General features: G+C 48.7%; 1 protein-coding gene across 1 annotated transcript in view; it reads right to left on the bottom strand.

Moving 5' to 3' along the window:
* The window catches only part of FSD2 (fibronectin type III and SPRY domain containing 2), a 36270-nt gene that overhangs the window by 9445 nt on the left and 13376 nt on the right, over positions 1-13449 (bottom strand). The window contains exons 6-10 of the mRNA XM_045286321.1: positions 10642-10797; positions 7816-7950; positions 6522-6672; positions 4855-4988; positions 2079-2193 (exon numbers count right to left, since the gene is read on the bottom strand). Of these exons, the coding sequence (XP_045142256.1) occupies positions 2079-2193; positions 4855-4988; positions 6522-6672; positions 7816-7950; positions 10642-10797 (691 nt within the window). The remainder of the gene's footprint in view (positions 1-2078; positions 2194-4854; positions 4989-6521; positions 6673-7815; positions 7951-10641; positions 10798-13449) is intronic.

Raw genomic sequence — 13449 nt, 5'->3', positions numbered from 1 at the left:
AGAATCCAGGAACAGGAATGGGAGTAGTGATACCAGGAGGGTAGGGGGAAGATGGGGAGAAAGGGGGAACCGATTGCAATGATCAACATAGTTATACACACACACACACACACACACACACCTGCCCCAGGGTGACGAACAACAGAAACCATGGGGGAAAGGACACAGTGGTCGGTGTAAGATCTGAAAATAATAATTTATAATTTATCAAGGGTCATGAGGGGGGCAGGGAGGGAAAAAAGGAGCTGATATCAAGGGCTTAGATAGAAAGTAAATGTTTAGAAAATAATGATGGTGACATATGTACAAATATAAAATGTTCGTTTAATAATAATAAAAAATTATATATGGCTAAAAAGTGTTGTAAAGGTGTCAGGTTGACTGGGGTGGTCTGTGGTCACTGCGTAATTTCATGTCCGCTTGATAAATAAGTGTGGGGCGGAGTCCAGCCTGTCAGTCAGGTGAGCGTGGCCTTCTCATGAGCATTCGGGACCTTTCTCCCTTGCTGCTGCTTCACCTTGTTGACAAGACACATCGCGCCACGTGGAAACCTGAGCCGGCCCTGTGATGTTTCCACTGCCATTGGATTCACAGGACTTTTCACCCACTGGCTGCGATCTTCCTGAATTCTGTGTCATTGCATGTGAGTCGGAAGAGAGATTTATGGACTAGTATCGAACTTATGGGCTAATATCAGACTTATAGACTTGATTTGGACTAGGCTGGGGTGTTTTCTTATTATACAATTACGCTTTCATATAAAGCCCATTGTTATACAAGAAAGCGAACTATTTTTATATGTATGTGAGTGTCACTAGATTTGTTTCTCTAGCCTAACACACCAAACAAACAAAGACTTGTGAATACCCTGTGAAATGCAGATGACACAACTCTGCTTGCTGAAAGTGAAGGACGCTTGGAGCAGTTACTGATGGAGATGAAAGACTACAGCCTTCAGTGTGGATTACACCGCAATGCAGAGAAGGCAGAGATCCTCGTAACTGGCCCAATGAGCAACAAAATGGAGAAAAAAATGAAGTTGTTAAGGATTTCCTTTACTTGGAACACAATCAGTGCCCATGAAATGAGTAGTTAAGAAATCAAATGATTATTACATTGGGAAAATCTCCTCAAAAGCTCTCTTTGAAGTGTTAAAAACAAACAAAATCTGCTCTCTGAGGAGGACTATGGTGCATCTGTTCCAAGCCATGATATTTTCAAAAGCCTCATATGCGTTTGAAAGCGGAACAGTGAATCAGGAAGACTGGATAAGAATTGGTGCCTTTGAGCTATGATATTAGTAAAGGATATTGAATATATCATGGGCTGTCAGGAGAGCAAATAATTTGAACTGGGAGAAGTATAGTGAGAAAGCTGCTTAGAAGCAAGGATGGCGAGACTTCATCTCATGTACTTTGAGCATGTTATCAAGAGGGACATCAAGCTTGGTGAAGGAGAAGGTCAACAGAAAAGAGGCAGGCCCTTAGCAAGATGGATGGACACAGTGGTGGCAGCAATGGGTTTAAGGCTGGCGCAGGACTGGGAGTATCTTGTTCTGTTGGACCTACGGTCACTGAGTCAGAACAGACTTGACGGCACCTAGCAACGACACTGAGCAACTCTTCACTTGCTTGTTCAACATCCTCTTTGGTGACATATCTGTCCAAATCCTTTGCCCATTAAAAAATGCATTGTTCGTCTAGTTGTAAAGGTTATAGATATATATTTGATAGTAGGCACTCATTAAATACATGTTATCATCTCTGTTCTTCCACAAACTTGACAGCAGGATCCCAAACCCATCACGTCATGATGAACCCCGCAGTTCTGGCAGCCCAGGACTTATCCTCCAGAGAGGTCACAACATACCCCTTCTGTCTGCACCCACCCGATGTCGTCTCATGCCCCCTCTCATGTCCCTTGTTCCCCAATCCCCTATCTCCTTATTCATTTTGAGGATTCCTTGTTCCCTTTATCTGTCTTTGGTAACCTGACCAAGTGTGTATTTGAGAAACACTGTGTGTGTGTGTGTGTGTGTGTGTGTGCGCGCGCGCGCGCGCGCGCAGTTAATACAGCACCTGGGTAGTGGCTCCCTTGCTGTTGTTTTCCTTTCACTCCGGATGACTGTAAACCCATCTTCAGAAATGGTCAGCCAGGGATGGCAGGTGTCCTTGTTTAGGTGGAAGTAGCTACCTGTGCGGGGAGGGAACACACAGCAGACAGCCAGCCAATCGTTGCACTGCTTCCTGTGGGGGAAGGGCTTAAGTGCCCCTTGCTGGTTGATCTTCCTGTATGAGCCTCATAAACCTGAGCTGTGCATAAGAATAACCACACTAACAGTGAGGCCCAAACCCACGACCACCGAGTCGATTCCAACTCCTAGTGACGCTATAGGGCCCAGTTGAACTGCCCCTTTGGGTTTCCCAGGCCGTGACTCTATGGGGGCCGAAAGCCTGTCTTTCTCCTTCAGATTCACACTGCGGCTTTTGCAGTTAGCAGTGCAACCTGTAGCCCCCCACGCCACCAGGCCTCCTAATAAGGACAGTTGGCAGAAGTGGAGAAGGCAGGTGGCCATACTGTGCGATGAGGGCTGGGGTATGCAGTGGTTGGGAAGAACCATGCAGCATGCTGCTTCCAGAATGATTGCAGCCTCGGACACCCCATGGGGCAGGTCTACCCTGCCCTCGGAATCTCGGCCTTCACGGCAGTGAGTTTGGGTTTGGGCAGGGGTGCGAGCTGTATTATGCTAAACAGTTTGCCAGTCTTATATCACTCCATCTCCCCAATTACCCCTGGAAACATGATTTCCATTTGGTAGATGAGGAAACCGAGGCAGAGAGGGTGGTTACAGAATTAGCTGGCTAATTCAAAGGACTCAAATTTGGGCCTCAAGTTCCTCTGACTCCAGTAGTGGTCTTAAATGTTGTAGGCTATTGATGTGGTGCACAGCCCAGACTCGAACCTGCCTGCTACTGGAAAAGGGCACTCGAAACCAAAGGAATTCTTCATTATCCATTTGACGGGGATTAGCAAAATTCAACTTCCACTAAGGGCAATGGGGCTGAGCAAAGGAATGGAACTATCTCACTGCCACCCTATAGGACAGGGTAGAGCCACCCAGGGGGGTTTCTGAGAGACTAGCTGTAGTAGACACCTCCATCTTTCTCTCACAGAGCGGCTGGTAGTTTCAGACTGCTGACCTTGCAGTTAGCTGCTCAACACCTAACCACTACTCCACTAGGGCTCCCCCACAAGAACACCCCTCCCAGCTGATGAGTTGGTTCTGACTGGGACCCTACCGGGCAGAGTAGATCAGCCTGAGTTCCCCAGGTTGTGCTCGAGCCAGCAGCTCAGCGTTTACTGCCTGCGCCGCCAGCGGGGGTGCCATCTTCTGACAGAAGAACTCTTTGAGGGACTGCAGCCAGGCCCGTCTCTAGTTCCAGAATGGGCGCCCCCCATCTTCTCACTTCTCAATCGATAGTTCACAGCATTGCCATCAAACCACTCACAACTGTTTTCACAGCTTGGCGCCACTGGACGTTTGGTTCACTGTCGAGCTGGCTAGCAAGGGCGAGGAACATTCCCACCTTGAAACTGGCCTTCCGTCACTGCCTGTTCGCTAGTCCCAAACAAGAACCGTTTGAGTGCTGAATTCACGTTGATTCATGTTCTTTTCATAAATATACTTAAACTATCTGAACAAACAGAGGGCCTGGTAATCAAGAGCTGGCTGTATGGACCTCTTTCTCTGTGTCCTCTCGTACTGAGTTTGACATTTCAACCCACCAAGTCAGCACAGGAAATTAGAGGTGCCAGCCAATCCTGGCACTAACCCCTACCAGCTCTGGCACCTTCCGTGGCCATTTCATTAGGGTCCTCTAACTGTGAAGGGGAGGTAATAGGTCACTCTCCGGTCAGCTTCCTGGCATTAGAAGACAAGTGACACAATTTCCTTAGTGAGAGATCCCAGGCAAGAGGCTTTTGTCCCCTTTGTCCAGGGCCAGCCTCGCTGCTTCTGCTTCTCACCCAGTTGGCCTGAGCTGGCCTTGCTCTGCGGGGCGTGGGCAGCACTGGCTCTCTGTAATGAGTCCTGGTGAAGCTCAGAACCTGGAGACACAACAGCTCTGGAAGAATGGGAAACAGGTGGAATGTCGCCGGCCCTGTCTGCTAACTCATCACTGACACAGGAGACGTGACAGTTCTGTGGCGTGGTGATAGCCAGTGACAAGCTGAAACTGGGGATGTGGACACCCACTAACCCACACCACTTGTCATCTAGCTGATTCATAGTGCTCTGCTCCACGGGGTTTGCAAGGCTGAACCTTTCAGAAGCAGATCACCAGGCCTGTCTGCTGGGTGGGCCTGAAGCGCCAACCTTTTGGTTAGTAGTTGAGTGCTTAACCCTTTGCGACACCCAGGGGCTTCTGCTGGGACTAGACAAATTTACGTTAGGTCTTTGGGTAGGGAGATGCTTGGGTTGACAGCCAGAACTAGGAGGTGAGTCAAGGCCAATGACTCTTCCTGGGACTTTCATAGAGGCTTCTTCTCAGGGGTGGTGTTCATATGACGTGACAGGGCCATCCAAGTCTAGTGTGACAAGTCTAATCTACTTGAGGGGTGTAGAGAAAGAAACACAATAGTTTGGGGCCAACGAGCCTCAGGTTCTACTACTTGTTCAGCCACCAACTTGCTTTGTGTCTTGCACCTTCATTCTCCCCATCTGTGGGATGGGACCACAGGATCTTGATGTCCCCTGAGCTCCTCCGTCCAGCCTTCCTTGCTCTGTGCCTATATCCTCTCATCTATTTCCACTAGAACTGGAGCAGCCCTGGCTGTGTGGTCAAGGGCACAGACCTGTGGTATGGATGGTGGCAGGCTTGCTCCTGGCGCTGGGCCCGCCCACATTGAGGGCTCTCACGTAGAGTGTGTAGGTCTGCCTGGGCTGCAGCTGTATCAGGGCCTCGCAGGTCGGGATGCCCACAACAGACCTGTGTGAGGAAGCAGAGCCGCAATCACCATGGGGTTGGGGGCCCTGGGCCTTTGGACTCAAGCTCTGGGAAACTCTTTTGAAACTGGAATATTCAGCTCACTTTCATGTCCCTACCCTCTGACCCACAGTAGCACGGCCAAGAGTGTAGCCTTCTGTTCCCTCCCACTTGTCTCCCTTTCTGGTTACTTATGATTGTGCTGCCTCTCCTTCCAGGCTCCCATCCTAGTTCTTCCAGCACTTAATGTGTTTTGATGGTGGTCAGAGGAGGCCTGCATGCTGTAGAATCTAGTGCAGCTCCATCTATCTGTTAGGATCAAAAGCTCTCTGAGGGCAGGGTTGGAGTCCAGTGAAGAGACCACGCCAGGCCCCCAGTCCATGCCTACGAATAAGTGACTCTGATCAGAGCAGAAAGGGCCCATTTGAAAAAGGCCAATGATGTCAATCCCTTGGCCTCCAACTCTTGGGGAGACTTTAAACGGTTCTATGAAAACCTGTTGACAGGGAGTAGACTGACTCATGGCGACCCTATATGTTATAGGGTAGATCTATGGGATCACCAAGTCTGTCTTCTGTGGCCCCAGTGGGTGGGTTCAAACCACAAATGTTTCCGTTATCAGCCGAATGTGAACTACCTGCACCACTCTGGGTTCTTACCCAGGCTGTGCACCCAGAATTGCCCCAGGTGATATTTTGGGGGTTGCCAACAATTTCAGTTTGGTGGGAAAGAGGAGTCTTCAGCATTTATGTATTTGTTGTTGTTTTTTGTCTCATTTTCCCCAGGGCTGTCAACTCCACAAGGACAGGGAATTGGTCCGTGTGGTTCACCAGTGGCTGCCCAGGACCTGGCACCATGGAGGCACTTGATACTTGTTGAGTGAATGAATGAATGAATGAATGGTAAACTTCAGTTGGGATTAAATAAATAAGCAAAGCTGAGGTTTAACCTTTTATTCATTCGTTCATCTTCATTCACCTTCAAGAAAAGCATTGTGGCTACTTGCAAAAACTAACTCCAAACCAACCCCTCTACTGGTGCGTCTGTCCCGTAGCAGAACTACTCCGCAGGGTTTCCAAGGCTGTCATTCTATGGAGTACCCTGGTGGCTAGTGGTTATGCACTAGGCTGCTAACTACAAGGTCCGTCGTTTGAAACCACCAGCCGCCCTGGGGGAGAAATGCAGGGCTTTCTGCTCTGGGAAAGATTTACGGTCTTGGCAGTTCACAAGGGCAGTTCTGTCCTATATGGTCGCTATGAGTCAGAATTCACTCGATGGCAGTGAATTTGGCTTCTTTAGGGAAGCAGACAGCCCCAGTTTTCTCCTGCAGAGTAAGCAGTTGGTAGGTTTCAGTGGTCACCCTTCTGGTTAGTAGTTGAGCATTTAAACACGGCACTACCAGGGCTCCTTTCTCAAAAACTCAGTAACCTAAAACGAGGGCTGTGTCCTACTAAACTCCAGACATTTCCTAAGTCCCGGTACTGTATCAGGTGTCTGGAGCCTCTGACGCCCAACAGGCACGCCCTTGTGACTCACTCGGTGACCCCCGAGGCTTCTGGCGTTTCTGCTTGGGTCAGCTCCACCGTGTAAGAGTCCACAGGGTTCAGGTTCCCGGAGTCCCAGGAAATCAGCGCCGCCTCTTCGCAGCTCCTTATTGCCATGGTTTTTATGATGGGGGGAGAAGGCGCTGCAGGCGAGAGAGGGGGAGGTGAGCAGCGCTCTGCATGCATGTGGCATTTTGTTCAAAGCTAAGGACAAACATCACAATGCCCTCCTCCGCCCCGTGGCAGAGAATCGGAGCAAGAAAAAGCAAGCCAGGGGCCACCTTTCAGAAGCTCCTGGAGCAGAGAGGCTGCTGTTGTGGGATGTGGAGTCCGTTCCCACTCATGGCACCCCTGCAATAGGTCAGAGTAGGAACCCTGGTGGTGTTTTGAGTTGGGCCTTATTAGGTTGGCCGTCAGGTCAGTGGCTCAAGCCCACCAGCTGCTCTGGGGAAGAAAGAGGAGGCTGTCTGCTCCTGTAGAGATTTCAGTCTTGGAAACCCTACGGAGCAATCCTGCTCCATCTTACAGAGTCGCTGTGAGCTGGAATGGACTCTTCGTCAGGGTAATCGTTATGAAGCAGGCTTGTCTGTCACACGTTGCATCCGAGGTGACAATAGATCCAGCCAGCTCAAGCCATCAGTTAGCAGTGGAGCACTGCACCACTGTGCATCCCAGGCGCTTTGGAGACTGGTTGCAAGGTTCAAATGGAAGTATGACCTCAAGTTGTTGATATTTTGAGACCAACCATGAGAAAATGTCTCTCCCAGGCCAGGTGTAATAGACTGAACTATGCCCTCAAATAGATGTTGGAATCTTAACCCCTGTTATATACTGTTTGGAAACATGGTTTTTGTTACATTAATGGGCTCTAAATCTAATCACTTCTGAATTATACAATGAGTAGGTAAGACAGAGAAGCGCATGCCTGCTTGGGGAAAGGCAGGTGGCAGGTGAGAATGACCAAGGAACCTGGGAACACCCAGGGCTACTGACAAAGGAGGAATCAACATGGCTGAGACACTGATGGGCTTCCAGACTCTAGAACTTGGAGAAAATAAATTTCTGTTCCTTAAAGCCCCGGCCCCCACCCCCCATGACATTTGTATTATAGTAACACTAGAAAATGAATACCACAGGCATCAGATTTGTTTTCTTAAATGAAATTTTAAAAAATTGTTCTTTCTGCCCTTCCAAATGAATTAAAGACCCCTGCCATGTGTAAACTCTGGTGACTCCTGTCCCCCTGTGATGAAGGCCTTGCTCCAGAAAACAAGTGGCCACCTTACCTGTCATGTACACTGCACACTCACTGGCGGGGCTGGTGCCAGCCCTGTTCCGAGCTGTAACCCAAAATTCATACTGGGTATTTGGGGCAAGGTTTGTTACTGAGCAGTATGTTTCTTTGGCAGTCAATGTAAACTCTGAAAAAGAAAAGGAAATAAAGATAGGAATTCAATCCTAAAATTGGACAGAGGGGTCTCAAGTTCATTTTGGGGATTCCTCTGTTGGGATTTACAAAGCTGGCCCCACGTCCCTCCCATTCCTGTGTGCGCGCCTCTCTGCAGGTGACTGTCCAGCTAGCACCTTGGGCAAGGCCTAGTCAGGTGACTCACTTTAGCCAATGGGACACCAGAGAGCACGCTGCAAGCAGAGACTTGGAAAGGGTTAGCACATAGGGACTGGTCCTCTTGCTGCTGAGAACTTTTCCACCACTATGGCAACAGGGCCACCTGTGTGCTACAAACCGTGAAGCACTTGGCTATGAACCAAAAGGTTAGCGGTTCAAGCCGCCCAGAGGCGCCCTGAAGGAAGACCTAACAATCAATCACTGAATACTCAGTGGAACATAGTTCTATTCTGACATGCACGAGGTCACCATGAGTCAGACTTAATGGCGACTGGTGTTGCTATTGCCGTTGCTTTACCATGTGAAAAAGACCAAGCCAGCCTCAGTTGCCCAAGTTGCCCTAACCATCCCAGCTATCTATGTATGGCCATCCTAGGTATCCAGCACTAGCCAAGGGGACCCAGTCCCTCTAAACTATCTAGCCAGCACACAGAAATGTACCAAATAAATGTGTGCCCTTTTAAGCCATATATTGTATGCTTAGAGGATATGGCTATGTAGACTATTACTGTAATGCAGCAAAAGCTAACTGATACATCTGCAAACCACCTAGACTCTTGACAGGGCATAATAGTGCATTACCCCATCCTCTGATATCAGTTCCTTAATATCGACGGTCTTCATGGATTGCCAGGCTACAGACCCGGTGCAGCAGCTTCAGTGTGTCTACAGAGGTGCCAATAGGGTTGATTCACAGCAAAAAAACTAACAAAAAACCAAACTCACTGCCAGTGAGCTGATTCCGACTCACAGTGGCCCTATAAGACAGAATAGAACTGTCCCTCTGGTTTATAAGACGGGAACTCTTTACAGCACTAGAAAGCTTCGTCTTTCTGCCTCAGAGCTGCTGGTAGTTTCAAACTGCTGACCAAATGTGTAACCACTACAGCACCAGGGATCCTGTGATAAACCAGGTCTGATTTCCTGGTCCTCGACTTCCCTTTTCAAAACTCCCCACCTCCCAGGTTTCCTTTACTCCTCATTCTGATCACCCACCTGCACTGCTCCCATCCCCATCCCTCATCATGGCTTTACCTTACTCTGCATTTTTCTTCAAGGATCCCCGTTCTTCCTGAACCTGAGAAGACACTCTGTCCTCACCTTCTGGCATTCAGCATGCTGCCTGCACAGCTGAGGATCCTGAGCAGAGCTCTGGGCAGGGACCCTGCAGAGTCTACCCTAAGTCACTATGTCCCTCTGCACAGTTCACCTCTCTCAGGGTCTCAGCTGCCTCCTCTATGGAAATGGAGAGCTCTCGGTCTTTTCCCAGTAGTCCTGTCCCAACTCCATGTACACAGCACAGGTCCATCAGGCTGCCTTTATTCTCTGGCCCCTGCAGATGCTCAGCTGGGGCTCTGGTGTTATCAGACCCTCCCTTCTCAACAGCAGCCTGGCTTCTTGATTCTTGGGTTGTGGAGGTTTACTCCAGCCTTTATAGCCACAGCAGCCAGTCCTGTGCTGTGGGAAGACGATGGACCATGGCTGCCTGACATGGTGACTGGGGGCCATTCCCAGGAGCTGGTGCCATCTGAGACTGTGACAGCTGGTCATCACCCCCTCTTTAAGGCAGCAGAAGTCCTCTCACCTTTCATGAGAGTCTGCAGCTCAGACATATCCTTTCTCCTGGAACATAGGCTTGCTCTGAAAAGATAGTATTGGGACTGCTGGAACTCAGCCAGGGACCACTCCCGCTGGGCCTTCTGAGCAAGGGGTGTCCCCGGTCCTTCTTGCATGCCATGCACTGTGATACTCCATGTGACACCCTTAGATACTCTACAGCAGTGCTGCTCCACCTCCTCAGGCCGCGACCCTTTCACACAGTCCCTCATGTTGTGCTGATCCCCAACCATAATATTATTTTTGTTGCTACTTCATCACTGCTACTTTGCTACTGTTATGAATCATAATGTAAATATCTGAAATGCAGGATGTATTTTCATTGTTACAAATTGAACATGATTAAAGCATAGTGATTCATCACAAAACAATATGTAATTATATATTGTGAAATATTTATTTCTAAGTACAAACAAATGAAATTTTGTCTTGAAGCATGGCGTAGCATGGGTAACAGTCTTCAGGCCGGGTACTCATATGTGGGTGTATCTGCATGTGGACGGACCTGCCTGAAGAGGGATAGAGGAGCAGTGTCTCAGTTCCTAAGACCATCGGAGATATGTGCTTTCCGATGGTCTTAGGCAACCCCTGTGAAAGGGTCGTTTGACCCCTAAAGGGGTCATGACCCACAGGTTGAGAACCGCTGCTCTGCAGAGCCTTTTGCCTGGCCTTGTGGTCCTCCCCAGTCAATACCCAACTCGCCTTCTAGTCCCTTCTAGTTCTGCTTCTCTGTTTGCCTGCACCCCACCCTCTGGACAAAAGGAACTCCTCAGGATTCCCAGATGACACAGCCGCAGTCCAGCCCACCTCCATCTTTCCCACAGCCAGCAAGGCTGTGAGTGGGAGCGTGCTCCTGGCGGAGCCTCACCTGCCTGGTCCTCTCGGGGTGAGTTGTCTTGCACTGGCCGGTAGGCCAGCTGGTAGCTCTCCACAGTATCATCAGAGTATAAGCTCCAGCACACGCGGACAGAGGAACCTGTAGCTGAGTTTGGGGCCTGTGGGTTTATCACTGGAGCAGAAGGAACTAGAAAAGAAAAGGGGGGAAAATGCAGAAACAAATGAGGATCCTGAAGTGGAGGTGTGGGCTGGGAGCAGTGTCTTCCACAGGACCACTCTCCCCAGTGCATCCGTGGCCTCTGGACATGGAAGAGGCAGCCCAGCACGGAGAAGGCAAAACCTCTCAGCCACAAGCCTGCAAGGAGTGGCTGGTAAAACCATGCCTGATGTGACAAAGCCACACAATCTCAGGGGGAAGGGGGACAGTGACAGGTTATAGTCTGTCAGTCCTGCCCCAGGTCATACCTCTTTTGACCCTTCCGTGCAATCTGCAGAGGCAGAGCAATGAAGACCACAGCAGCGTTAGAGTGGACAAAGGGCAAGAAGCCTTCAACAGGGATACCCTACTCTCATTGGCTTCACTGCCAATGACCGTCTCCCATGTCCCAGTGAGAGAAGAGTGGGATTGACCAATTGTTTTTCAGAACCAACTTCTTCAGAGTTTTTCATTTATTCTTCTCTGTAGGTTAGTGCCTCTGCCCCCTCAACTCTAACACAAACACACAGCCAAGAATAGAATCAAGTAGTGTTTGTCCTCCATAATCCTCCTCCCATGCAAACACTGCTTTCCATCCCAGGCTTTTAAGAGCATTCGTTGCGTCAAAGCTTTAATTCAAAGTCATTTAATTAACTGTACTCAGCCCTTTCTTTTCTGGTCATGAGCTAGGTTGCATGCACATTGGCTAGAGTATAATTCTCAGTGGTTGGGCAGACGGACACTATGTTATTTTGCCATGAAGTGAGCAGCCAATCAGTTGAGAGGAGGGTGTGGCCTGTCTCCAGGAAATAAATGGACATCCTAGAAAAGCTTGCTCTTTCTTGGTTATGCCTGACTCTTATTGCCTGGCCTCTGGACGGAAACCTACAGAAGTTTTTGGCCTGCTGCCTGACATGCAGGTTTAGAGTTCTTCAGCCTCTGCCAACACATGAGCCAGCTGACTCTGGCAGCATAATGCCTAACACACAGATTTGGGAGTTGCCAGCCCCCACAACTATTTGAGTCACTTTCTCACAATTCCCGACCAAGCTGTTTCCTTGAAGTAAATTGCTCTCTCTCTGTCTCAATATAGATAGATAGATAGATAGATAGATAGATAGATAGATAGATAGATAGATAGATATAGATAGATAGATATACACACACTTCACTGCTGGTTTTGCTCCTCTAGGGAATGCCGACTCTGTGGGTTGGAAGACCAGGTCATGACAAAGCAGGGAAGAGAAAGAATTGCTATTCCCAGATGACATATTTAGGATGAACAGAAGATGCCCTTTAAACTCATCTCTTCACCCAAAGATGCAGTGCAAAGGGAAGGATGGCTTTTTCAGTTGTTACCTGTGTTAGTCTGGGTAGACTAGAGAAACAAATCCATGGATACTCATATGTGTATAAGAAAGAGATTTATATACAAGAGCAATTGAACATTGAGAAAACATCCAAGCCCCGTCCAGATCAAATCCGTAAGTCTGATATTAGCCCATATGTCCGATACCAATCTATAAAGTCCTCTTCAGACTCATGAAACACATGCAATGACGCCAAATGTAGAAGATCACAGGCCAGTGGGTAGAACGTCTTTGGATCCAGTGTTATTGGACACATCTCAGCGCTGGCAGGGGTCTCTGCATTGGAAACATCTCAGCACTGGCAAGGGCCTCTGCATCAGGGTGGGTCCATGTCTTGTCAGCTGCTATGTCTCCCAGGGAGACTCCCAGGGAGTGTAAGAGAGTCTCCCACCTCCAAGAAGGAAATACCAGATTTCCCAGAATTCTCAGGAGAAGACCATGCCCACACAGAAGCCTCATTGGCTATGATCCAATTGACAGACTAGATTCCACCCCTTCACTCGTAATCCTCTCAAATTGACACCAGATTAGGTGACTACCTCATTACCCTCCTTAGGAGGCAACTGAGGTGTGGTAGCTACATAATCTGTTGTCAATTTGAGACTATTAAGAGTGAAGGGGTAGAGTTTAGACTGTTAATCAGGTCACAGCTTGATGACCTCATTTGGAGGCGCTAAGGAGATAAATAGCTCATTGGAGGTGGGACACACACTCACTCCCTGCGAGACATCCCTGTTGACAAGCCACATGGAGCTAAGCTGATGGTAGTCAGGACCCTGGAGCTGGAGGAACCACATGAAGAACCAGGCCACCTCTAAGATGCTTCCATCACCACTGGATCCAAAAGACTTTCCACCCACTGGCCTGTGATCTTCCTGAATTCGGCATTATTGCATGGCTGCATGAGTCTGAAGAAAAATTTATAGACTGGTATCAGAGCTCTTAAAATAATCCATACATCCATTATGTCAAGCACATTTGAACACATGCTGCCATCATCATTTTCAAAACATTTTCTTTCTACTTGAGCCCTTAGTATCAGCTCCTCCCACTTGATAAATTAGAAATTATTATTATTTTCATATCTTACACTGTCTGCTGTCTCCCTTCACGTATGTTTCTGTTGTTCATGGTGGGGGAGCATTTTATGTTGATCATTGTGATCAAAGGTTCTCCCCTTTCTCCCCCACCTCCCCCTACCCTTATGGTATCGCTACTTTCATGATTGTTCCTGAGGGGTTTATCTGTCCTGGGTTCTGTGTCGAGAGCTCTT

Source organism: Echinops telfairi, unplaced genomic scaffold (assembly GCF_000313985.2).
Source record: "Echinops telfairi isolate 266 unplaced genomic scaffold, ASM31398v2 ScPeMD7_7;HRSCAF=31, whole genome shotgun sequence".
NCBI lineage: Eukaryota > Metazoa > Chordata > Mammalia > Afrosoricida > Tenrecidae > Echinops > Echinops telfairi.
Note: the sequence above shows the minus strand (reverse complement) of the source record. Positions and strands in the feature narration are given on the sequence as shown.